General features: G+C 44.9%; 1 protein-coding gene across 1 annotated transcript; it reads right to left on the minus strand.

Annotated features, from left to right (window-relative positions):
• Positions 1–2223: 2223 nt before the first annotated feature.
• ALDOB (aldolase, fructose-bisphosphate B) lies at positions 2224–24122 on the minus strand. The gene is made up of 9 exons (XM_029056184.2): positions 23964–24122; positions 12232–12348; positions 11379–11590; positions 10803–10857; positions 7974–8134; positions 6045–6128; positions 5593–5767; positions 4043–4242; positions 2224–2766 (listed from the first exon to the last, which is right to left on the minus strand). Exons 2-9 carry the CDS (start codon positions 12341–12343, stop codon positions 2671–2673), a joined length of 1095 nt encoding a protein of 364 aa, XP_028912017.1. The 5' UTR covers positions 12344–12348; positions 23964–24122; the 3' UTR covers positions 2224–2670.
• Between the last annotated feature and the right edge of the window lie 3267 nt (positions 24123–27389).

Below are 27389 nucleotides of genomic sequence, written 5' to 3' on the forward strand. Positions count from 1 at the left end.
CCTTAAGGGTGGCGGCGATGTGTACTAATTCAATTTACTCTCCCAAGGGCTTGATACAGTGATACTCTAGGTACTCGACATTGATTGACTGCGAAAGTGCTGAGGTGGTAGTTGAGAGACTTTGACTTGGGGAGAAAATTTAATCAAGGACAGTCCCCTGGATGAAGTGAAATTTCCAAAGGGCATTGAAGATGGGAAGAGCTAGGGGCTGGCCGATTTTAAGGGGGAGGGTGCTTCAGGCAGGAGGAAGGACATGAACCAGGTGTTGGAAGGGAAAGATGTGAGATTGAGGTACAGCAAGTAGGTGAGCTTGAGAGAAACAAAAAGTGTGAACTGGGGCAGATTGGGACAAGAGAGGGTAAGTGAGAGAAGCAGCATGGCCTAGTGGAAAGAGCACGAGCCTAAGAGTCAGAGGATCTGGGTCCTAATACCAGTTCCACCACTCAACTGCTGTGCAAACTTGGGCATGTCACATAACTTCTGTGGGCATCAGTTTCCTCATCTGTAATATGGGGATCCACTACTGTTCTCCCTCCCTATTAGACCGAATTCCATATGGGACAGGGCCTAGGTCCAACCTGATTATCCTATACCTACCCAGTGCTTAGCACACAGTAAGCGCGTAACTGTTGAGGGCAGGGAACGTGTCTGCTAATTCTGTTGTATTGTTCAAATGGCACAATTATGATCAATTATGAAAAATCATTTACCAGCCCCGAACAACCAACTGGGAGTGTTGCACAGGTGACCCAAATGCCTTGAGGACACAGGGAGATTTCCCAGGCCACAAGTCCCACCCTTCATTTTGCACATTGGGGAACTTAATTGTATTTACTGAGAGCTTACTGTGGGCAGAGCACTGTACTAAATGCTTGGGAGAGGACAATATAACAAAATTGGTAGGTATGGTCCCTGGCCACAGTGAGCTTAAATAATTATGGATATGCTGTGGGGTTGAGGGAGGGATGAATGAGGGTGCAAATCCGAGTGCAAGGGCGATGCAGAAGAGAGCGGGAAAGAGGGAATGGGGGCTTAGAGAAGGCCTCTTGGAGGCTTTGAAGGTGGGGAGAGCGATCGTCTGTCAGATGTGAAGAGCGAGGGCTTTCCAGGCCAGAGGTGGGACATGGGAAAGTGGTCAGGAGTGAGACAGTCGAGATGGAGACACAGCGAGTAGGCTGGCCTTAGAGGAGCGAAGTGTGTGGGCTGGATTGTAATAGGAGATCAGGGAGGGAGGGGGTTGGGGGCAAGGTGATGAAGTGCTTTAAAGCCTGTGGTAAGGAATTTCTGTTTGATGGAGAGGTGGATGGGCAACCACTCGAGGCTCTTGAGGAGTGGGGAAACATGGCCCGAATGGTTTAGTAGAAAAATGACCCGGGCAGCAGAGTGAAGTCTGGACTGGGGTGGAGAGAGACAGGAGGCAGGGAGGTCAGCAAGAAGGCTCATGCAGTTATCAGTGCTTGGATTAATGTGATAGTGGTTTGGATGGAGAGGAAAGGGCAGATTTTAGCAATGTTGTGAAGACTTCTGTTCAGGTCTTTGGGGGTGGGGGTTCAGGGGTACCAGTGAGCAATAAATTGGTCCTCCAGTCAAGCAGGATGTTAATCTCTCAGTTTATACAATAATAATAATCTCAGTGTATATGCTTGGTCAGTGGTCTTGAAAAAACCTGATTCTAGACTTAGAACTTAGAAAGCCACCCATTTCCAGGTGCTGTTTACCTAGAAACTGGCCATTTCCCTGAGGATAGTGACCAAAGGTGCTAGTAACAAAGCTAAAAGAAAGGTTAAAAAATATATCTACACATAGCCACACACCCATTATTATTATGGCTATTATTACGGTACTTGTTGAGTGCTTATTATACGCCAAGCACTGTACTAGGCACTGGGATAGATAGTCATATTGGACCCAATCCCTGACATACACACGGTTCGCAATCTGAGTAGGAGTAGGATCTCATCCCCATTTTACAGATGAGGAAACTAAGGCACGGAGAAGTTAAGTGACTTGCCCGAGGTTACACAACAGACAAGTGGCAGAGCCAGAATTAGAACCCAGGTCCTTTGGCTCCTGGGCCTGTGCTCTTTCTACTAGGCCACAATGCTTCCTTACACATATATCATGTTAGTGATGTCTAGCTCTAATCAAGAGTTGGGTAGTACATTGAAGTTGCTTTTAACATAAACTCGCAAACAATTTTGAGAAGGAATACAGAAGATATGATTCATACTGTTTAAAAACATTTTATTTCTTTTCTCAGGAGCAGTAGTGTTATTCAAATCCTGCCCAGTCACTTAATAAGTAATGCTCATCTGCTCACTACCCTAAGAGTGTTACATTTGGTGAACGTTACTTTATTCCAGGCCAAGAGGTGATCTTTCTTACTAATTATTTCCTTCAACTGTGGGAGGAAAAATTGCTGGGATGGAGCTAATAGAGCACTGCTAAGGAATAAATCGAAATGCCAGATTAGAGAAAAATTGTTTTTCTCTCTTCAGAATGTGGGGGGGGGGGTGAGGAGAAGTGTTGAGAGCATCCTATTTTTTTTCCTGTAGTGAAGGATTTAAAGTGCACCATGTTTCCAATGGTTCCAATTTCCATTATGTTTTTTCAGTCACCTCCTGCTAACTCAGAAAGCAAAGCCGCGGAAAGTATGAACCTCACAGGCCTCTAGTAGGTATAGTTGGCAGTGAAAAGAGATTGGGTTGCAGAAGCACCGGACGAGGAAGAATGAACGTATTGCCCTTTGGATGCTTTGCTATTGGCCTGGAAAACAAAAGGAAGAAAAATCAGTTAGCTTCCACAACAGAACATGTGAAAAAGAGGAAGAGGCAAGAGAGGCTGACTCAAAGCTGGTGGAACCTGAACTCTGAGTTAAAACTGTGAGTCGGGGTGGGGGAGAGGGAAGGGGCCAAGTCCTCTAGACTGTAAACTCGTGGGCGGGGAATGTGTCTCTTCATTGTGGTATTGTACTCTCCCAAGGGCTTAATACAGTAATCTGCACACAATAAGCGCTCAATAAATGATCGAGTGAGGGGATCCATCAGAGAATCAAGAATTGTCAAGCCACCAATTGAAATGTCAGTTCTAAGCAAGTTACAGCTAGCTGGCTTTTTGAAGACCGGTGAAGTGAATCAATGGTTTTTAATCGGCAGGAGCATCAGCATTAGAAAAATAATAACCTCAATAACCTCAAGTAGCACTAACTAGCTCCAGGAAGTACCACTATCAGGGGGAAGGGTTCAAGGCATCCTTAGGAATGTAGTAGTACTGGAGAAGCAGCATGGCTTAATTGACAGTGTCCAGGCCTGGGAGTCAGAGGTCATGGGTTCTAATCCCAGCTCCTCCACATGTCTGCTGTGTGACCTTGGGCAAGTCACTTCATTTCTCTGGGCCTCAGTTACCTCATTTACAAAATGGGGATTAAGAGTGTGAGCCCCAGGCGGGACAGGTACTGTGTCCACCCTGAATAATTTGTCTCTGCCCCAGAGCTTAGAACAGTGCTTAGCACATAGTAAGTGCTTAACAAGTACCATAGTTATCATTATTATTACCTTCCTGAAAAGGTATACCCAGATAGTCATATATGCCTTGAGGAAAATTTTTAAAATTAGAAGCAGAAAGTGGAGGGAAAACCTGGAGAATGGATTAGAATTCCCTGTTCTCCACAGTTGTCCCACATGCCACAAAGCCCTGATTGAAAGTCCAGTTTTCAAAAAATGAGATCCCTCAGAGAAAGGGCATTATCTCTTTCAAGCTCCTTGCAAATGGTGGCAGTTGCTTCTTCCAAATGCATTCTTCCCTGTAGCCCCCCATTAAACTATAAATTCCTCCAGGGTAGGGAATGTATCCTGTTTCCTTTTTAACATCCCACAGCATCTAATGTGGAGATCCACATGGTGGGTTGAGCGCCTTATATATCACTCCACATCTCTTTCCGACTGATTGAAAGAATGGAGGCACCTCTTTCAAGTGAACCACTGACTACCATCTCAGTGATCTCACTGATTTCTTGGAAGTCAGGAGAAGAAAGGTCTCTTACCTGAGCCCGCTTCACAAAAGCCTCCTGGGTTGCTTTCTTATTGGCAGCCTTGCCTCCCCAAGCAGAAAGCGCGCTGGCCTGCAGAGCCCGGCCATATGAAAAGCTCAGTTTCCAAGGCTTGGGCAGTGGACATCTATTGATGGCGTTGAGGTTGAGGGTAGCGTCCTCTTCACTCATACCTCCAGAAAGGAAACAAATTCCTGCAAGAAGAAAAGCAAATGCTGAAAGGTAGTCAGCAAATAAGCATTGGCCTTTGAATCGCGAACCTAAAACTTTTTTTTTTTTAACAAGACTCTGCCTTTTCTGATTTCTCTTTTCATTTGCTTTTCATCATCTCCATTTATTGTCTGCTACCTGTTGCCTGATAAACGTAATGCACACAGTAGCTGCTTCTTCCCCTCTAGACTTCAAGCTCGTTGTGGGCAGGGAGTGTGTCCGTTATATTGTTATATTGTACTCTCCCAAGTGCTTAGTATAGTGCTCTACATAGTAAGTGCTTAATAAATGTGACTGACTAATGAATATTGGTGATTATGATAACTATGGGGGCGAGTCTGAGGCTATTTACTGCAAGCAGATGCTTGTGCTCCCTTGGTGAGCTGTAGAAAGCAGTTGAAGAAATGGGGCTGATTTAAGAGGAAGAGATTGGAGCACCCAATCCTAGTCTAATCTGCAATCCTGCATTTACTCTTGCCTCCAGGACAGCTCCACTTGGAAGTCCTGCCGCACCTCAAGCGCTTAGTACAGTGCTCTGCACTCAGTAAGTGCACAATTAATATGACTGACTGAATGAATGAATGAATGAACTTTTGTCCTCTAGTCAAGCAAGATGTTGATCTCTCAGGGAATATCCTTGGTCAGTGGTCTTGACAGTACTTGATTCTAGATTTTAGAAAGCCACCCATTTCGAGGTGTTGTTTACCTAGAAACTGGACTTTTCCCTGAGGATAGTGACCACAGGTGTTAGTGACAAAGCTAAAAGAAATGTTAAAAAATATATCTACATATATCCTCATACATTATTATTATTATTACTATTGTTAGGGTATTTGTTAAGTGCTTATTATGTGCCCGACACTCACATGTGTCGGGGAGGGAACGTGTCTACCAATTCTGTTGTATTGAACTCTCCCAAGCATTTAGTACAGTGCTCTGCATACGGTAAGTGATCAGTAAATACCATTGATTGACTGGTGCCTCCATACTGAACTACTCACTCATCTTCCCTCCTAAACCCTCACCTCCTCCCAACTTTCCCAACTCTGTCGATGACAGCCCCATTCCCGGGATCTCGGCGTCTTCCTTGACTCCTCGCTCCCTTTCAAGTCTACTGCTCCTCAACCCTCTGGAACTGAAGTGAAAAGTTCAGAGCGATTCCCTTCCATTAGATGATAAGCTATTCGTGGAAAAAGACCATGTCTTTTGCTGTTATTGTACTCTCCCAAACACTTGAAACAGGGCTCTTTGCAGAATAGGCTCTCAATAGATAGTACTGATTGAACTTTTGGAATGACTAAAATAAAAATGCTCGATGGAAATGAAGAAATTACCAGGAACAGCAGCGGGAACAGTACGGTGGAGAGTTGTGACAGTAGCCAAGCCCACCTCCTCAGGAGTATATTTCTTGGAACAAGCATGTCCTGCTGTCACCATGTTTGGTTTCAGCAGTGTTCCCTCCAGATAAACATGGTGATCGCTCAGAGCCTTGTAGACAGCTGCCAGAACCTGATTCACGATAAACATGAAAATGTTACACATGGGACTTTCTGTTCATCTTGGCTGTCAATTGCGCACCATTCTAATTATAGTACTTCTCATTCTGCTCTGATGCTGGGCTCCACTAAAATGAAAAGTGAAATGCGTTCTTCTAGGTCATTTAGTCCCTGGTTGCTACCCATCCCAGAAATTATTAAATTGAACTAGCTGTGAATTCTAGTTTGGGTGGGCCACCCTCTTTGTAACAATGAGACATTCCAGTTGTAGTTGACGCTTTCCTGATTACCTTCTCAGTGACGTACTGGCATTGCTGCAGGTCATGGTCTCCATCAGGTAAGACCTCTGGTTCCACAATGGGGACCAGTCCGTTCTGTGGATGGGAAAAGAGCTAGAAGTTAGAAGCCTAAAAAGACAAGGCTGCTCCGAGAGTGACACAATCCTGTCCACAGCCAGGAACTGGGACTAGCGTAAAATTAGGAACAAATTGCAGAGACGTGCTTATCGGGGAGGGGCGGGAAGGGAGGAGAGTTTAAATGACATGATGTGATGATGACAATAATCGTATTTATGAAGTGCTTACTATGGGCTGAGAGCTGCGGTGGTAACAAGATAGATCAGACACAGTCCCTTTCCCACCCAGTCTAAAAGTGATGGAGAACAGTTCCATTTTTCAGATGAGGTCACAGGCCCAGATAAGTGATTGGCCCAAGATCACACAGTAGGAAAGTGCAGAGCCAGGGTTAGAACAACCGATCCCAGTCCTGTGCTCTTTCCACTAGGTTTCCATGACAGTAGAACTGGACTCCAGATGTAGGTGGACTTCCACTCAATCAGTCGAAATATCAATCATATTTATTGAGCACTTCCTGTGTGCTTAGGGCTGTACTAAGGGCTTGGGCGAGTACAACACAACAATAACAAACACATTCCCTGCCCACGACGAGCTTTCACTCAACTTTAAGAAAACAATCATTCCCTTTATCAAGGCCTTATTCGATCAGCACCCTGGGCTGTTGTGGGCCTTCCACTAGGCCAGGCTGCTTTTAATGAACAGGTGAACACAAGGCAATGAGCAATGAATGAATCCATGAGGTGGAATATGGTTTGTTTTTTTATTAAAACTGATTAGGTGAAAAATTTCCCTCGATCCTATTACCACCCAAGAGGGAACCAGTGAGTGCTGGGAAAGGGAAAGAAGAAGAGTTCTAACTAACTGACAAGATACTAGAAGAGGGGGCTTTATAGACGGTAATGAGGTTTAACAACCCCCACGTGCCAGGGTTCCTTTAAATGGAGAACACAGAGGTGATTTCTAGTCCCCAAAGTACAAGGCAAGGGAGAACTGTCACTCCTATGGCTATATCCCGTGATGACAATGTAGGTGACTGATTAAAATCCCAAAAGTCACCTAAAGTGATGGGAGACTTCAGGAGTGATTCCTGGGCTTCTATAGTTCCTCAAAGTCACCCCTCGCAGTCCCTCATTACCCTAGGAAGGTCAGGAAATCTAATCTGGAGCCCAAATTTGCCAGAATATTATTTGAATAAGATCATATTTTGACTCATGGCTTTCAGTGTCAATTGAGCTTTCGCCTCATTTGTCAGAAGAGTCTCCAAGTGAATAAAGCCAAGAAGCAGCATAGCTTAGTGGAAAGTGCATAGGCCTGGGAGTCAGAGAACCTGGGTTCTAATTCCGGCTCCACCACTTATCCGCTGTGTGGTCTTGATCAAGTCACTTTGCATCTCTGCACCTCGGTTACCTCATCTGTAAAATGGGGGTTAAGACTGTGAGTCCCATGTGGGACAGGGACTGGTCCAACCTGACTACCTTGTATCTACCTCAGTGCTTAGTACAGTGCCTGGCACATAGTAAGCACTTAGCAAGTTCCATTTTCCTGTATACTTGTAAGCCTGTTGTGGGCAGGGAACGTGTTTGCCAACTCTGTTGCATTATCCTTTCCCAAGCACTTAGTTCAGTGCTCTGCACATAGTAAGTGCTTAATAATTACCATTGACCATGAGCAGTATCCACTATGCTAATTTTCCACATGCTCAAACATCATGTAGGATCAGCTGCAAGAATGGAATTCTGTCCCAAGTTTGCTTCTCTGACTCAAGACACAGGAAGAGCCAAATTTGACGCCTAAGTTAGGCCATGTTACCTACACCCTTCCTCATCCTGGAGGCCACCCTTCCCTCCAAGCCCAGAGTGGTACCTGCTGGCAGATGCTAGCATAGCGAGCCAGAGTATTAGCATTTTCCTGGATGGCAAGCGGAGATGGGCACTGGTCACCGATTCTCAACACAGCACGCCACTTCCCAAAGTCAGCCCCGTCTTTCTTATACTGGGCACAGCGCTCAGAGAGGCCATCCAGACCTGCGAGTCCCAAAAGAAAGAAAAGAAAACCCTTTCTTTGTACCGATTTATTGTTCCATAGTTAGGTGTTAGAGTCCCAGGGTGCCTTTCTGACTAGCTCCCCTAAGCCCAGCCTTCTGTTGACCACACTCCAGGACTGAAGATGTCAAACAGCACAGCAACAACTCCACTAGATTACACCAAAGATTCAGTAATCCTCAGATGACACTTGGCCCTTTAGAATCCCTACTGAAAGCTCACCTCCTCTAGGAGGCCTTCCCAGACTAAGCCCCCCTTTTCCTCTGCTCCCCCTCCCCTCCCCATCACCGACTCGCTCCCTTTGCTCTACCCCCCTCCCTGACCCATAGCACTTGTGTCTGTATGTACATATTTATAATTAGAATTCTATTGATTTTTATTAATGATGTGTATATATCTCTAATTCTGTTTATTTACAATGATGCTACTGATGCCTGTTTACTTGTTTTGATGCCTATCTCCCCCCCTTCTAGACTGTGAGCCTGTTGTGGGCCGGGAGCACCTCTATTTGTTGCTGAATTGTACTTCCCAAGCGCTTGGTGCAGTGCTCTGCACACAGTAAGTGCTCAATAAATGTGATTGAAAGAATGAATCAAATGAATGAGACTTCAGTCTAGCGAGAAGGGAGTCAGAAGGACCTGGGTTCTAATTCTGGCTCCACCACTTGTCTGCTGTGTGACCTTGGGCAAGTTACTTTACTTCTCTGGGCCTCCGTTGCCTCACCTGGAAAATGGGGATAAAGATTGCCAGCCCCATGTGGGACATGGACTGTGTCCAACTTGATTAGCTTGAATCTCCCCCAGCGTTGAGTTCAGTACCTAGCTCATAGTAAGTGCTTAACAAATACCACCTATAAATCCTACTATACATAAAGTTCAAAGGTGCAAATAATGTATCCAGTGTTACAGCTATTTGAGGCAACACTTCTGACCCCAGTTGCATGTACGTAGATGGATCTGGTATATATTTCTGTAATTCCTCTTATGTAAAAGTTTACGCAGTTATATTGTAAAAATAATAATAAAACTCTCCCAAGCACTTAATACAGTGCTCTGCACACAGTAAGCGCTCAGTAAATATCATTGTTTGATTGTTTCTATTGGTAAATCCTTGGGTGGGGGACATGGGAAAATTTGTTCTTGGTTAAAATTCTAAGGCACTATGGGATTAGGGATTCAGAGACTTAAGTGACAGGCAGGGCTTTATTGTTGCCAAGAACATTCCAAGCGCTTAGTACAGTGCTCTGCACATAGTAAGTGCTCAATAAATACAATTGAATGAATAAATGAACAGCCCTGGAACTTCTGGGTTTGGACAGTTCTCAGTCCCAGCACCTCTGGACTGACCAGTTAGGAGAGTAAAAGTTGTGTCTCTATTTCAAATTTGGAAACATAGTGTAAATAGTGTAAACATCTAAAGCTCATGCAGCACTGTACTTACAGCTGCTCTTTCAAATAAACAACATGCTATGCCTAACTGTACACTGATGGGAACAATGGTGCTATTTTTTAAGTGCTTACTATGTGCCAAGCACTGTACGAAGAGCTGGGGCAGACAAAATAATCAGGTCGGACACAGTCCTTGTCCCTTGTCAGGCTCACAACCTAAGGGGGAGGGAGAACAGGTATCGAATCCCCATTTTATAGATGAGGAAACAGGCCCAGAGAAGGGAAGTGTTATGCCTAAGGTCACCCAGCAGGCAGGCTGCAGAGCAGGAATTGGAGCCCAGGCTCTGTGACTCCCAGGCTTGTGCCTTTTCCACTAGGCCACTCTGCTTCCCGTTATGATAATGACAACAATAAGGCCACACAAAGTCACTACAAACTGAAAATGCAGAATGAAATCTGTTGCTTCAATTCCTTCACCTCTTTCATTACAAATTAAATACTGATTTACCCAAGGCCAGTCAAGGATCAGGTGAAGAAATAGGGATGGAAACTCTTCAGAAGGACACTTCTGTGATAGGTCCATTCGCTTTAAGCATTGTTCATCATTTTAAATCTTTATGAGCATTTGTCTTGACCATATCCCAAAGTGAGGTATTTTGCAAGGTGAGCCTCCATCACATTTCAAATATTTATTTTTAAAATTTGTTCTTTGGGGTGTTATTACTTCTGTCATTATTTCTCTTGTATTTAATAAAACAAAGTTATTTATTTCCTCAACTCCCCCACTAGATTGCAGTTCCTTGAGGCAGGGATTGTATCTACTATTCTATTGCACCCTCCCAAGCGCTTAGCACAATACTTTGCACAAAGTGCTCAACAGATACTATAAATTGATGGATAGGTTGTACTCTGCACAAGGGGCTCAACAAATACTATAGCTTGATGGGTAGATTTAAGCGGTAAGATAACTAAGAGCACTCAGATGAGTACTAGCTATTTAATGCCTCTAGCAAATCTTGGGAGTTTCCTTCTGTTTGCACAAAATATTGCTCCCTTTTGACTCTAACTGTAAGGAGCTTGACTGAACTCCTAGGACAGGACTGTAATATTTATATTCCTTGTATGGTAACTCTCCACCACTAAGTGTGAAGTGCAGTGTGGGCACTTGAAAATATTGACTCAGGGAGGGATCTCCACTCAAGCATTCTCTCTCTTTCTCTCCCACCCTCACCCTCTAATCTAGAAGGGATTGTAAATCTCACCTTGAATAGTGGTTTCTTTGTTTGTTCCTGACAGCGGGGTAGCACCTTGGTCCAACTGTGAATATAAGATACCCATTTAGAAAACACTAATAGCTCCAAAGTCTATTGACTCAAAGTTACTCCACGTGCAGATTCCCAGCAGAAGTGTTGGAAGTACAGGGGATTGTTAGTATGCAGGATGCATCTAGAAGGAACAACATTAGGCGTACAAAACTTCTCTAATAATGATAATGATTAACTTCTTTGAAGACAGCTTAAGCAAGAAGAGATAATCAATGCTCATTGGAGCCAAGAGGTGAAGGATAAAAGCCCCACTTACATCAGTTCACAAATCAATCAATGCCATATAGACAGCACCTTGCTGTTCTGGTGGCTGGAGGTAAAGAAGATAAGAAGGTCTGAGCGTGGTGGGAAGGAACAGAATGCCTAGAGAGGTAGTCATCCAAAGATGCATGGATGTGTGTAAGAAATAAACAGGAAAGGCAGGAGTTGCCTGCCATTTAGACCCATAGGAATTCATCTGGGAGGCATCCATGCATGCGATATTAAGCGATGAAGTTCCCTGGACATAGTCACCTTGATTCCCAGCACAATTCCTTTTTCTTTGAGGACGTCTCTGAACAACTTTCCTTGACTATCCTTCTGATAGAGAGTCTCGTGGAACAGGATCACTCCCCCGATACTCAGGTTGATGGAACTGTCCACGCTAAAGAGGATTTCCCGAAACTGCCGACGGTTTTCCTCGGTGTTCTCTACCTTGATCCTCTGCAGTCTGTTACCCATGGTTCCTAGAATGGGAGGTCAGAGATGATGAGTGGTTAAGATAATAACATGAGACCCATTCTGAAAGGGAATTTGGCATTTGCTGTCAACAAGGTACTTCTGTCTCCTTCTTCATCTCTTTCAATGGCCTTCCAGTAAGAGAGCAAACACAACCCACTCTCCTGGTTTTCTGCTCCACCAGAGCAGGATCAACTCTATTGTACAGTACAGTGTTCTGCACACAGTAAGCACACAGTAAGAACACTGAGGAGGTCACCAGTGTGGTCTCAGCTGTGACTTCTGCAATTGTTGATCTGAGCTCTGTGGAACTTAAAATCTTGAAGCTCCTTTCCATGTTTGCCAGCATCTTTTATGTCTTTGTTCATTTTTCCTTACATTTCTGTTGCTAAAACTCTGTCCCATATAAACTGGGCCATTTGACTCCAATAATGATAGTGTCTCTGGTTTGTTTGCTCTTGGGTTTCTCACCCCTTAACGTAGTGGTTGGCACATAGTAAACGCTTAACAAATACCATCATTGTTATTATTATAAGCCCCATACCCTAAGGATCTAGCCCACTGGGGACATAGGATCTGGAGTCTAGGATTAAGGGTTTCCTTCGTTAAAATTAGTCTGCCATGGATTGTAAAGATCTTTCTCACCCACCTACAGACTCATCTGCAGCCAGGATCCCTTTTCCATTTGCAACGATCCGTTGGGCAATGTCCGAGAGCTCCTTCTTCTGCTCTGGGGTGAGGGCTGGAAACCGGTGGGCCATGGTGACTGGAAGAGATTGAAATTGAGATGCATGGATCCATTAATTGATCTGATCTTCACACAATCCTGTACGTAGATAATAGAGAAGCATGATGGAGAAGAGAGAGAAGCAGCGTGGTCTAGTGAAAAGAGAACTGGCCTGGGAGTCAGGAGATCTGGGCTTTAATCCTGTTTCTTCCATTTGCCTCCTGTGGGACCTTGCACAAGTCACTAAACTTCCAAGGGCCTCAGTTTCCTCAGCAGTAAAATGGGGAGTGAACACCTGTCCTCTCTCCCCCTTAAACCGTGAGTCCCATGTGGGACAGGGACTGTGTCTTTGCTAATTGTATTGCATCCACCCCAGTGATTGACACATATAAAGCGCTCAACAAATGCCACAATTATTATTCTAATGAGTACAGCTTGCCTTGCTTGCCAACTGGAACAGCATGGCACTCTCGAGAAGAGAATAGAGACCTCTGTCCTCCATCTAGCTTGGCCTCTGGTTGACTGAATGGCTTTTGGAGAAGTCCTTCACCTTCTCTGCTTGGGCATTTTCATATTTCCAATAGGGTCTGATTCAGATTCAAGGAGCAAGCATCAGGGCACCAATTCTCTCTCTGCCTGGACTAGTCCCAGGCCGGGAACAGGTCAGGTTGGCACTGGCAGGGACCAGTACCACTGCCTGGCACATAGTAAGCACTTAACAAATACCATCATCATTATTGTTATTATTATTACCAGGCTGATCCAGACATGGGTAGGGATTGAATAACTAGAGCAATATTTTGTGGGATGATGATGTTGGTATTTGTTAAGCGCTTACTATGTGCAGAGCACTGTTGTAAGCGCTGGGGTAGATACAGGGTAATTAGTTTATCCCACATGAGGCTCACAGTCTTAATACCCATTTTACAGATGAGGGAACTGAGGCACTGAGAAGTGAAGTGACTTGCCCACAGCTGACAAGTGGTGGAGCTGGGATTTGAACCCATGACCTCTGACTCCCAAGCCCGAGCTCTTCCCACTGAGCCACGCTGTTTCTCAAATGATGGCATCTGTTAAGCGCTTACTATGTGCAAAGCACTGTTCTAAGCGCTGGGGAGGATACAAGGTGATCAGGTTGTCCCACGTGGGGCTCACAGTCTTAATCCGCATTTTACAGATGAGGTAACTGAGGCACAGAGAAGTGAAGTGACTTGCTCACAGTCACACAGCTGACAAGTGGCAGAGCTGGGATTCGAACTCATGAGCCCTGACTCCAAAGCCCGTGCTCTTTCCACTGCGCCACGCTGCTTCTCGTGACTTGCCCACAGTCACACAGCTGACAAGCGGCTGAACCGGGATTTGAACCCATGACTTAATAATAATAATGTTGGTATTTGTTAAGCGTTTACTATGTGCAGAGCAGTGTTCTAAGCGCAGGGGGAGATACAGGGTAATCAGGTTGTCCCACGTGGGGCTCACAGTCTACATCCCCATTTTACAGATGAGGGAACTGGGTCACTGTGACTTGCCCACAGTCACACAGCTGACAAGTGGCAGAGCTGGGATTCGAACCCATGACCTCTGACTCCCAAGCCCGTGCTCTTGCCACTGAGCCACGCTGCTTCTCATGACCAGCAGGGAACGCTGTGTTGATACTGCACTGGCAATATGCCTGGAAAACTGAAAGGTTGGGATGCGGTGCCAACGCCTGCAGCGGGAAGCAAAGCTTGGGGCGTTGGGAAGGTCTGGAAGCTGAAAGAGGCTGGAATTTCTTTCTATTTTTCTTTTTCTTTTTTCAGCCCAAGGCCTTTCCATGTGATAGAAGACGGTCTTCCCCTGGGCGTGTGTTCTAGCTGGGATGATGATCCCTGCTTTTGGGATCCCATCAACTCCCATTATGTGCCAACTCTCAGACTTGTCAGCTAGCAGAGAGGGACAGCTTCTCAGTTTCTCCTGTTCTTCCTGGTTGATGCCAACTTGCTTTATATGTCATATACCTTAGAATTACTCTCCCCTGCTTCAAAGCCTTATTGAAGGCACATCTCCTCCAAGAGGCCCTCCCTGACTACGCCTTCCTTTCCTCTTCTCCCACTCCCTTCTGCGTCACCCTGATCTGCTCCCTTTATTCCTCCCCCCTCCCAGCCCCACAGCACTTATGTACATATCTGTCATTTATTTATTATATTCATGTCCACCTCCCCCTCCAGACTTTAAGCTCTTTGTGGGCAGGGAATGTATCTGTTTATTGTTGTACTCTCCCAAGCGCTTAGCGGGAAGTGGCTTGATGTAGTGGATAGAGCACAGGCCTGGGAGTCGGAAGGTCATGGGTTTTAATCCCAGCTCCGCCACTTGTCTGCTGTGTGACCTTGGGCAAATCACTTTCCTTCTCTGTGCCTTGGTTACCTCATCTGTAAAATGGGGATTGAGACTGTGAGCCCCAAGTGGGACAGGGACTAAGTCCAACTCGATCTGCTTGTATCGTCCCCAGCGCTTAGTACGGTGCCTGGCACATAGTAAGCACCTAACAAATATCATAATTAGTATTATAGTGCTCTGCACATAGTAAGCACTCAGTAAATGCGATTGAATGAATGACTGAAAAGGATTTAACCGGTGGTTGATGTCATCTTCCTGGGAGGGCCACTGACGGTCCCTGCAGATCCCGGATATTGAACCTCACACGCATCACTGGTATTATGCTGGGCGTGCGGGGCCATGTGATGACATCGTACGGGCCATTTTGTAGAGAGTTTCTCTGGGGTAACCCCCTACACTCCCCCCACCCCCCCACCCATACCACCTTGCTCCAGTGCCTTTTTTTCCCCCTCTCTCAGGTCCCTGTGAACATGGGTGCCACACCTGAGCTCTACGGGACTTGGATACAGGAGGTGAAGTGGAAGGGGCTGGGCACTTAAAATAAAAATACCAGACATTAAGCAATCCAATATGGGAACAGGCCACTGGAAATCAGGACTGTCTGATATAACCCGGATGGCTGGGCAGTCTCTCTCATTCAACCCACATATTTAATCTGTCACCAAATCCTGTGGGTTGGACCTTCACAACTGGACCTTCACAACGTCACAAAAATCCATCCTTCCCTCTCCATCCAAACTGCTACCAACTTAATCCAAGCATTTATTTTATCTCACCTTGATTATTGCATCGACCTCCTTGCTGACTTCCCTTCTTCCCCACTCCAGTGCATACTTTGCTCTGCTGCCCAGATCAGTTTTCGACAGAATTGTTTAGTCCATGTTTCCCCACTCCTTTTTTCTTTTAAATAGCATTTAAGAGCTTAATATGGGCCAGGCACTGTATAAAGAGCTGAGATAGATACAAGATAATCAGGTTGGACACAGTCCCTGTCCCACGTGGGGCTCAGTCTTCCAGTGGTTGCCCATCTACAGACACTCCTTACCATCAGCTTTAAAGCACTCAATTACCTTGCCCCCTCCTACCTTCACTACTTTCCTACTACAACCCAGCCTGCTCACTTCACTCTATTTTTTTTACAGCATTTGTTAAGCACTTACTTTGTGCCAGGCACTGTTCTAAGCACCGAACTTCTAATGCCAACCTACTCACTGTACCCCGATTTCATCTATCTCACCGCCGACCTCTCACCCACTTCATGCCTCTGGCCTGGAATGTCCTCCCTCTTCGTATCCTACACACGGCGTGGCTCAGTGGAAAGAGCACAGGCTTTGGAGTCAGGGCTCATGAGTTCGAATCCCAGATCTGCCACTTGGCTGTGTGACTGTGGGCAAGTCACTTAACTTCTCTGTGCCTCAGTTCCCTCATCTGTAAAATGGGGATTAAGACTGTGAGCCCCACGTGGGACAACCTGATTCCCCTATGTCTACCCCAGCACTTAGAACAGTGCTCGGCACATAGTAAGCGCTTAACAAATACCAACATTATTAGAGAAACAGCGTGGCTCACTGGAAAGAGCACGGGCTTTGGAGTCAGAGATCATGGGTTCGAACCCTGGCTCTGCCACTTGCCAGCTGTGTGACTTTGGGCAAGTCACTTAACTTCTCGGTGCCTCAGTTCCCTCATCTGTAAAATGGGGATTAAGACTGTGAGCCCCACGTGGGACAACCTGATTCCCCTGTGTCTACCCCAGCGCTTAGAACAGTGCTAGGCACATAGTAAGCGCTTAACAAATACCAACATTATTATTATTATCCCCCCTTCAAAGCCTTATTGAAAGCACATCTCCTCCTAGAGGCCTTCCCTGACTAAGCCCTCATTTCCTCCGTCATCATGATTTTCTCCCTTTATTCATCACCACCCCCAGGCCCAGAGCGCAGTACGTATCAGTAATCTATTTATATTAATGTCTGTCTCCCCCTATGGACTGTAAACTCACTGTGGGCAGGGAATGTGTCTGTTATGTTCTTGTGTTTTACTCTCCCAAGTTCTGCACATAGTAAGTGCTAAATAAATATGATTAATTGATTGATTGATTGATTCACTTAGCACTTACTGTGTGCACAGCACTGTGGATTAATGTGGTAGCAATTTGGATGGAGAGGAAAGGGAAGATTTTAGTGATAAACTGAGTATGTGGGTTGAATGAGAAGAGTCAAAGATAAAGCCAAGATTATGGGCTTGTGAGACAGTAAGGATGGTGGTGCTGTCTGCAGTAATGGGGAAGTCAGAGGGAGGACAGGGTTTGGGTGGGAAAATAATAATGTTGGTATTTGTTAAGCGCTTACCATGTGCAGAGCACTGTTCTAAGCACTGGGGTAGATACAGGGTAATCAGGTTGTCCCTCGTGAGGCTCACAGTCTTAATCCCCATTTTACAGATGAGGTAACTGAGGCACAGAGAAGTTAAGTGACTTGCCCACAGTCACGCAGCTGACAAGTGGCAGAGCTGGGATTCGAACCCATGACCTCTGACTCCCAAGCCCATGCTCTTTTGGACATTTGCCTGGAAGCTTCAGACTGGAATTATGATAGGCAGAGTCCTTTGCCTTTGGAATTTGCTTCTCCACCTCATGGTCAAAGCATGCCTGAGTTTGCTGACCTGCCGGGAATGGTGCCAAGCTTACCTCCTAGTTCAGAATTAGGGCAAGGAGGTGATCACCATGAAAAAAATAAAGCTGTTGGAATACTTTGAGTGGGAGGAATGAACTTGGTTTTCAAAATCCAAACAGCAAAAGAGCAGCTTGGCTCAGTGGAAAGAGCAAGGGCCTGGGTTCTAATCTTGCCTCCGCCATTTATCTGCTATGTGACCTTGGCCAAGTGACTTAACTTCTTCATGCCTCAGTTCCTTCATCTGTAAAGTGGGGATTCAGTAGCTGGTCTCCCTCCTACTTAGACGTAGCTCCATGTGGAACCTGGATTATCTTGCATCTACCCCACCACTTAGTATAGTGTTTGACACATAGTAAGCACTTAACAAATATGACAATTATTATTAATATCTAATTAGGAACCAGAGCCAAATAGACTCAAAGAAAGGAAAAGCATTCGATACAAGTCAACGTTACTTAAGGGTGCTCAATTAATTCTAGCTGTTGAATTTACTTAACTGACTTAGACTGTAAGAACCATGTGGCACAGGGACTGTGTCCAACTTAATAATAATAATTATGGTATTTGTTAAGCACATACTATGTGCCAAGCAGTGTTCTAAGTGCTGGAGTAGATACAAGGTAATCAGTTTGCCCCATGTAGGATTCACAGTCTTAATGCCCATTTTATAGACAGGCTCCACCGCCTGTCTGCTGTGTGACCTCTGGCAAGCCACTTAACTTCTCACACAGCAGACAGGCGGTGGAGCCGGGATTAGAACTCACGTCCTTTGACTCCCAAGCCCGTGCTCTTTCCACTAAGCCACACTGCTTCTCCTAACTTGATTAACTTTACCTACCCCAGCATTTAGAACAGTGTTTGACCCTTAGTAAGGGCCTAACAAATACCATAAAGTAAATAAATAAACTGATATGTTGAGATTATCCAGCAAGAACCTACATTTGCAATGAACTTGATTTAGCTCTTTCCTTTGAGGCATTAATATCATGGAAATATGAAAGAGTGCTAGCTGGGGGAGAGCAATTAATAGCAATTGTAGTATTTGTTAAGCACTTACTCTGGGTCAAGCACAGTAGTAAGCACTGGGGCAGATACTATGCAGCTTTAGATAACCCACCAATGGCTAGAACAACTAACTAGTTAATCAGCTCCTAAGGGTAGAGTTCATGTCTACCTACTCTGTTGTACTCTCTGCACAAAGTAGTTGCTTAGTAAATGCTATTGATTGATCGGATTGCTTCAGAGTGCCCTGTAGGACACCGCAGTAAAAGTATCCATGGCCTGCATACAATAAAATATTTGATTTGCAAAAGAGCTTCTGCATAGCTATGGTGCCATCTACCTTACAAAGCATAGAAAAGTATTTCATTCCCCACTAGCCACTGTTAAATGAATGTCAATCCCAACTGTGGTGGTGTCTACACACAAGCACTCTGAAAATGAGTCTCATTCTCTGTTAGAATAGGATTGTTAGTCAAGGGAAGAGTTTACTGAGAGCTTTATGGAATCTTTATCCTTGGAGAGCATTAAGAATAGGGTAGGTAATCATTGTCTGGGATTGTCTGAGAAGCAGTTTGGCCTAGTAAAAAGAGGACGGGCCTGGGTTCTAAGCATGGGTCCACCACTTGGCTGCTGTGTGACCTTGGACAAGTCACTCACCTTCTCTGTGCCTCAGTTACCTCACCTGTAAAATGGGGTTTAAGACTGTGAGCCTCATGTGGGACATGGACTCTGTCCAACCTGATTATCTTGTACCTACCCCAGCACTTAGTACAGTGACTGTAAGTTTGTCGTAGGCAGGGAACGTGACTACCAACTCGGTTATATTGTACTCTCCCAAGGTACAGTGCTCTGCACACAGTGAGCGCTCAGTAAATACGATTGAATGAATGAATGAAATCCTCCTCCTCCTTATTTAGATTATGAGCCCCGGGTGGGACAGGGACTGTGTTCAACCTGATCATCTTGTATCGATCCCACCGCTTAGGTCAGTGCATGGCACATAGTAAGTGCTTAACGAGTACCATTATAATTATTTTTGACTTGGGGCCAGTGCACAAGGACTCCTGTACTCCAATGTGCTTCTCTCACTTCTTGCCACAGCCATATCTCCTAGAAGACCAAAGCTGCAGCAATAATGGTCTGTGGGGTGGTTGGTTCCCACCCTTCCTTTCAGCCTCTGCTGCCACGACCTTGGCCTCGCTCCAGGGGTATTCCTAGGATGGCAGCCAAGGCTAAAGGATTCCAGAAAGGACCGGCTTTTGGCCGTGGTGGCCATTTTGAGAAAGACACCAGAGTCCTGGAGCAGTAGGGGTAAGACTGGAACTCTCTGAGTCTATTTGCCTTCCCTTCCATGGCGCTCTTTCCCCTTGGGATTCTCCTTCCCACCAGTGACCCCCACCCACCACCCTTTCCATCCCTGTAGGAATTACCACCCTCTCAATGGGCTTCTGCCCTTTCTTTTTTCACTGCATATGTGTATGTCTTCTTGAGGGCAATGATTAGGTCTACTTACTCTATTATACTCTCCCAAGTGGTAAATTCAGTGCTCAGCCCACAGTAAGCATGCAAAACTACTGACTGATTTTATCTGTTGCACCCACATGTAGTTTTTTTTTTGTCGGGGGGAGGTGGGGGCTAGTTGTAGCTATGGGGTCAACCATGCATCTTGGTGATTTGGTAACTTTCAGATGGAGTCCCCTCTCAAAGACATCTTGAAAACTTTAATCTGTGGAGAGTGCTGCAGTAAGACCAGAGTCATGCAGCACTTTCACCTGATCAGATCTCATTAAACACTGGCATGCAGGGCTAATCTAGCCCAGGAACTTGAATTTACACCCCATTAAGGCTTGGAATTCAGAGCAAGATTTGGGGCCACAAGAATCCCATGGTTATGTAAATACCTCCTGATATAATCTTAAGCTATAGAATGGAAAGGGCAAAAAGAAACCAAGGCTCTCCCTCCTACTTAGACTGTGAGCCCCATGTGGGACCTGAATATCTTCTATCTACCCCAGCACTTAGTACAATGCTTGGCACATTGTAAGAGCTTAACAAACACCACAATTATTATTAAGCTAAGAAAACTCTAAATAGGCAATGGATTTATTTGTTTTCTACAGAGAGCCTTTTGACTTTTATTAATCAACGGTATTCATTAAACTCTTACTGTGTGCAGAGCACTGTACTAACAGCTTGGGAGAGTACAATATAGCAGAGTTGGTAGGTGTTCCCTGCCCACAACGAATTTGAGCCTACAGTCTGTAAATATAAATATTTATATTCATATAACAATTACGGATATGTATGTAAGTGCTGTGGGGCTGAGAGTGGAGTGAACACCAAGAGTCCAGAAGGAACAGATCCAAGTGCAAGCACACGTTTAGTGATACTATTTCAAATTAAGTTATTTCCCTCACTCAGCCTTGCTGGCTCAGAGCCAGACAGCATCAGAAAGAAGAGGGCAGAGTCTATTTTGCCTACTGGAATGGGGACAAAATATTTGCACCAAAAGCACAAATAGCATTTTCTGTTAATCATACGACAAGGTCACTGAACAAAGGTCTACCCTGGGGATTAGAAAACTAGCTGAGGAAAAGGGAAAAATATTTCTGGGTCACTGTCAACTCAAATACCTTACATTTTAGGTCATGAGGAGCAATGTTGACAAGAGAATAGGGCACGGACCTGGGTTCTGATCCCTGCTCTTCCACTTGTCAGCTGTGTGACCTCGGGCAAGTCACTTAATGATTCTGTGCCTCAATTACCTCATCTGTAAAATGAGGATTAAGACTGTGAGCCCCATGTGCGACAGAGACTATGTCCAACCCGATAAACTTGTTTCTACTCCAGCGCTTAGTACAGTGCCTGGCATATAGTAAGTGCTTAACAAATTCCATTAAAAAAAATTGTAAATGCAGCCATCACAAGCCCACTGCATTCTCTTGCTCCTCTCTTAACGCCACTGTTAACAGCCAATAGTTATTTTAAGGGATTTTGAGTTAAGACAACTGGCATTTACATCTCTAAATTTACACATTGTTTCAGCATCACTACACGTTGGTTTTGACTTTAATAATAATAATAATAATGTTGGTATTTGTTAAGCGCTTACTATGTTCAGAGCACTGTTCTAAGCGCTGGGGTAGATGCAGGGTAATCGGGTTATCCCATGTGAGGCTCACAGTCTTAATCCCCTTTTTACAGATGAGGTAACTGAGGCACAGAGAAGTTAAGTGACTTGCCCACAGTCACACAGCTGACAAGTGGCAGAGCCGGGATTCAAACCCAGAACTCTGACTCCCAAGCCCGTCCTCTTTCCACTGAGCCACGCTGCTTCTCTCTGAATCAAATCTACAAATTTACAAATCTAGCCTCCGCTATGACCCTATTTCCAAGGGCACTGGTAGTCAAGGGTAAAGATGTGGATTAACTGTGTGGAAGCCACAAGGAAACAGAGAAACAATCTAAAAGATACAATAATAATAATAATAATAATTATGGTACTTGTTAAGTGCTTATTATGTGCCAGGCATTGTTCTAAGCGCTAGGGTAGATACAAGATAATCAGGTTGGACATAGTCTTTGTCCCACTAGGGCTCACAGTCTTAACCCCCATTTTACAGATGATGGAACTGAGGCACAGAGAAGTTCAGTGACTTGCCTAAGGTCACACAGCAGACAGGTGGTGAAGCTGGGATTAGAACCCAGTCCTTCTGACTCCCAGGTCCATGCTCTATACACTAGGCCACTCCGCTTCTCACAAGGGACTGGTGACTGGTGGCGGGGGGAGCGGGGAGGTAGTTTAAAGGTGGTTGGGGGAAGGGGGGAGGTGGAAGGGGTGACCTGATAGCCAGGCAGAGGTCACCAAGGAGGGTAGAGGTGTCCATTTTACTTCTGATGAAGTAAAAATCGGCTACCCTATGGTGGAACCTCTCTGACTCAATAAAAATACAATCACACTCTGGGTAATTCTGGTAAAAATGAGGGCATCCGACCTTGGTTCAGGACCCAATCCCTCATTCATAATATCTTTCCTATGGGAAAATTGGTTTCTACTTAAAACACTTTAACTTAAAAACGTAGTTTTCAGGAACCAATTTTGCCTTAAATTGGAGGACTGCCTGTACTCATTTTATTAAGATGATTAAGGAGATACATTAAAGGCCAGGACATAGTTAACTTCAGTAATAATTCATGTAAACCAAAAAACCCCAGCCTTATTTTCATGTTTATTCTTGCAGATGTTTTATTATATAATGAATGTTATGGAAAATAATGAATACACTCTGGAGCGGCGGTGTATCCAGGTCCCAGCACCCTGGACTTGGTAGTCAGATCTGGGGTCCTTTTCCCCCAACCACTCTCTGAATAACATTGGCATAAGCACTTCTGCTCACTACTTGTCACTCATCTTACAGAGATGAGGTGAAGATGTGTGGAATGGTATTCACAAAGTACTTTGAGCTCCTGGAGAAAAAAAAGTGAGTGGGGTGGGGAAGTGGAGAGGGAGAGGAAGAATGGAAGGGGACAGGCTATCAAAAGCAGATCTTTAAGGATGCACATTGTGTCCACATGGATCCTAATGAGGGGAAACTTTGGGGGCCCAGAATACAGAAGACCACTTGCAAAATAGAAAGTGTGATAATGTTTTCTCTTCCACTTGCTACTCTGCAAGCAGCTCCTTGAAGAAAGAGCAATGCTGTTCCATTCCTTTGGAAGGGCATTCAGCTATTCTCCTGCCTCAGGGCCCAGCCCTGAAAGCATGGAAGCTGCTGCAACTTTCCCATCTTTCACCAAGACATGATCCTGACTTCTGGAGGGGGATACATCTGTGAGGCATCCTGAGGGTTTCATCGCCCCACTCTGAGTGCCCGAGAGAACCCTCTGCTTGAGTTGTATTTATAGGTTAGGTAGTGGGATCTAGAAGTTCTAAAACAAGTTCAGGGGAGAAGAATCCACAGCCAACGATGAACGTGCTCATTGCATTTATTGAGGATCAGGATATTCATCCACTGTGATCGAAAAGAACAAGAGTTCATTACTGAGACAAGGCGTTCTAGCGCTGGGGACTGCAGGTATGTGAAGAATACAGAAAGAAAAAGGATGACAGCTTTTAATATGGGCAAATAAACGGTTAAATGTGGCAGCAGGAAGGGTTTAGAGAAAACTGGATTGGCCAGATGGCTTAAGGGAAAAGTTCAGAAGCTAAAAAAAACAGTGGAAGCAAGGAACAAGCGCAAACAGCAATATACTGCTTTCAGGTTGGTCTTTTCCAGTTCTGGGTCTGTGTGAGGTTGGGAAACTTCATCACTTTGGTCGCGTTGGCTAATATTTTTTTAAAAAACATCATCAAGCATGAAGTTTGAAAGAGTCAAACTTAGCAGAGAGAAAAAAAAGGTTATTGTGAATGTGTTCTCATCCTCTCCAGTTAAGGTAAAAGTCATTTCAACAACACCGATCTTGCAGTGAAGTTAAGCAAATTGGTTTAGAAAGTTATTTCTGAAACCAACAACAATAACAAGAAACCAGCTGCGTGTATTTTTTGTATTGTCCCTAATTATTTTTTTCCTTTGCAATCCAAGGCTATTCCAAAATTGTACTTACTGTTTAAGAAGAGAATCCTCTTGGGTGTTAGAGGGTCTTGATGAGGTGGCAGTCGCCAAACGGGACGTATGGTAGAATTTCCAAGCTTTTTATAAGGCTCTTGGTGAGAGGTTTTCTGGGGGGTTTTTTGTCCCTTTTTTGCCCTTCCCTTCTTCTCCAGGGACAATGGGGAGGTGTCGGTTTAATGTCCCTGATTGGTTCACAAACAACCAATCCAGCCAATGCAATTTAAATACACCTCACCTCGCTCTCTTGCTCTGCCTTTTTTTTAAATGATATTTGTTAAGCGCTTCTATATGCCAGGCGCTGGGGTAGATACCAGATTGTCAGGTGGGATACAGTCCATGTCCCTCATGGGGTTCACAGTCTTAATCCTCATTTTGCATATGAGGTAATTGAGGCCCAGAGAAGTTAAGTGACTTCCCCAAGGTCACACAGCAGACGAGTGGTGGAGCGGGGATTCATTCATTCAATTGTATTTATTGAGCATTTCCTGCATGCAGAGCACTGTACTCAGCGCTTGGGTGAGTACAACAGTAAACAGTCACATTCCCTGCCCACAACAAGCTTACAGTCTAGAGAGGGGGAAACAGACATGGATATGAATAAATACAATTACAGCTATGCATCTAAGTGCTGTGGGGCTTGGAGGGAGGAAGAGCAAAGGGAGGAAGTCAGGGCAATGTAGACAGGAGTGGGAGATGAGGAAAAGTGGGGCTTAGTCTAGGAAGGCCTGGATGTGGGAAAGGGGTCTGCTTCGAGTCAGGCAAGATTGAAGCACAGTGAGAAGATTAGCACTAGAGGAGAGAAGTGTCCGGGCTGGGTTGTAGAAGGAGAGAAGCAAGGTGAGGTAGGAGGGGACGAGCTGATGGAGGGCTTTAAAGCCGATGGTGAGGAGTTTTTATTCGATGTGGAGGTGGATGGGCAACCACAGGAGTTTTTTTGAGAAGCAGGGTGACATGTCCTGAACGTTTCTGTAGAAAAATGATCCAGGCACCGGAGTGAAGTATGGACTGGAATGGGGAGAGACAGGAGGCTGGAAGGTCAGCTAGGAGGCTGATGCAGCAATCCAGGCGGAGTAGGATGAATGATTGCATTAAAGTGGTAGCAGTTTGGTTGGAGAGGAAAGGGTGGATTTTAGTGATGTTGTGAAGGTGGGACAGACAGGATTTAGTGTCGGATTGAATAGGATTGATTAGGACTCAGGTCCTCTGACTCCAAGGCCCATGCTCTTTCCACTAGGCCATGTTCCTCCTCTTCTTAGTCTCTCTTCCTCCTTACCTGCCCCCCCTCCCCAAACACACACCTGCCAGCATTTACACTTTTTAATATATTCCATTTGATCAAAACTAGAATAAGTTTCCAATATGATTCCTTTAAGTAGTCAGGCCCTCCAGTGACTGCTCAGGTGAGATTTCTCCATTGTTTCTCAGGCTTTGTGAAAAGATTTCTCCTGATGATTTTGCCCGTGAATCAGATCAAAATCAGATATGAGGATTTAGATCTGTCTTGGGTTTTCCATACTCCATAGGGCCGGGAATGGGAATAAAATGAGATGAGAAAAGAAAAAGAATAACTCTGAGAAAGGCAAATGTAGTTGATAGGAAATTTTTTTTAAATGTCGATGGGACTGTGATTGCTTCTCCAGGGAAGAGGTAAAAATCTGATTGCTTGCCTGCTCCACAAAACATGGGACGAATGAAATGTTAACATTATAAAGGGGAAATCAATCAATCAATGGTACTTATTGAATACTTACATGTGCAGAGCACTGTACTAAGCGCTTGGGAGAGTACAGTATAACAGATTTGGTAGACACATTCCCTGCCCACAAGGAGCTTACAGTTTAGAGGAAGAGTCCAAATTGCAGCATGAGAGGTATAGGGAAAACATAGGAAATAACTTACTTACTTCCATAGTAGGTGGACATTGGAATGGGTAGCTGAGTGAATATAAGAGCTTTTTGAAAACTGAATTCTCATCTGTCTGGAATTGTTCAATTGTGGTCCTGTCTGAAGGAAAGGGAATAATCAATCCATCAATTGTATTTATTGAGTGCTTTCTGACTGCAGAGCACTGTACTGAGTGCTTGGGAAAGTACAATTCAACGGAGTTGGTAGACACATTCTCTGCCCACGACAAGCTTACAATCTAGAGGAATAGCCAGACTGACTTCCTAAAATCTCTTCTAGTCTTATGAGTCTATAATTATCTTTTCTCACATGCAGTCTAAAGACTCTCTGTCCCCAACCCCTTCACCCCCACGTCCCAGGTGCATTTTTTAAAAAGTATCTGATGAGAAATCCTGTAAACTACTCAGTTTCTGGGTGATAGATGGGAGTGGGGACCAGGAGACAGAAGACTTTATGAAAGGCAGGATCCTGGGCAGCAACAGGTTTCCAGCTTCATAATAACAATAATATTTATTAAGCACTTTCTATGTGCCAATCACTGTATTAAGCACGGGGGTAAATAGGAGATAATCAGGTTGGACACAGTCCCTGTCCCACATGGGGCAAGGGATAGAGAGATCAAGTATTGAATCCCCAGGAAGCTGAGACATAGAGAAGATAAGTGACTCACCCATGGTCACACAGCAAGCAAGTCACAGAGCTGGGATTGAACCCAAGTCATCTGACTCCCAGACCTGTACTCTTTCCACTAGGCTATGCTGCTTCCTAGCTTTTTTTTTTCATTCCCCCAAATAATAATAATAATAATAATAATGATTGCTAAATTCTTACTATATGTCAAGCACTGTTCTAAGCATTGGGGTCATACAAGTTAATCCCATTGGACACAGTCCCATATGGATTCAGACTCTGAGTAGGAGGGAGGCAGGTATTGAATCCACATTTTACAGATGAAGAAACTGAGGCACAGAGAAGTGAAATGACTTGCCCAAGGTCACACAGCAGGTAATTGGTAGATCCGGGATTGGAACCCAGGTCCTCTGACTCCCAGGCCTCTGTTCTTTCCATTAGGTCATGCTGCTTCTCATCCTCCCATCAGAACACAACCTTAGGTAGTAAAATCTGTATTAATGAAGGAAGAGCTATCTGTCCAGGTAGTTTCCACTTGTACAATAGCCATAAGAGGTGTTGAGGAGGAATGTGAAAAGCCTCATTGTGAGAGCAGTGCCTCTAAAATTGTAAAAGTTTTTTCAAGAACCTACTCCTTCAACTCCCTCACTCTAGGCTTCAAGGCTCTCCATCACCTTGCCCCTTCCTACCTCTCCTCCCTTCTCTCTTTCTACCGCCCACCCCGCACGCTCCGCTCCTCTGCCGCCCACCTCCTCGCCGTCCCTCGGTCTCGCCTATCCCACCGTCGACCCCTGGGTCACGTCCTCCCACGGTCCTGGAACGCCCTCCCTCCTCACCTCCGCCAAACTGATTCTCTTTCCCTCTTCAAAACCTTACTTAAAAA

Source organism: Ornithorhynchus anatinus, chromosome X5 (assembly GCF_004115215.2).
Source record: "Ornithorhynchus anatinus isolate Pmale09 chromosome X5, mOrnAna1.pri.v4, whole genome shotgun sequence".
NCBI classification, from domain to species: Eukaryota; Metazoa; Chordata; class Mammalia; order Monotremata; family Ornithorhynchidae; genus Ornithorhynchus; species Ornithorhynchus anatinus.

Bases quoted from the DNA above. Each gene is read 5' to 3' on its own strand.
- ALDOB (XM_029056184.2), bottom strand. From the start codon at position 12,343: ATGGCCCACCGGTTTCCAGCCCTCACCCCAGAGCAGAAGAAGGAGCTC. The intron at 10,858-11,378 runs GTGACTATGTCC...TTATATTCACAG, and splicing joins GAATTGTGCTGGGAATCAAG to TTGGACCAAGGTGCTACCCC. The intron at 2,767-4,042 runs GTAAGAGACCTT...TTTGTTTTCCAG, and splicing joins CTTTTGTGAAGCGGGCTCAG to GCCAATAGCAAAGCATCCAA.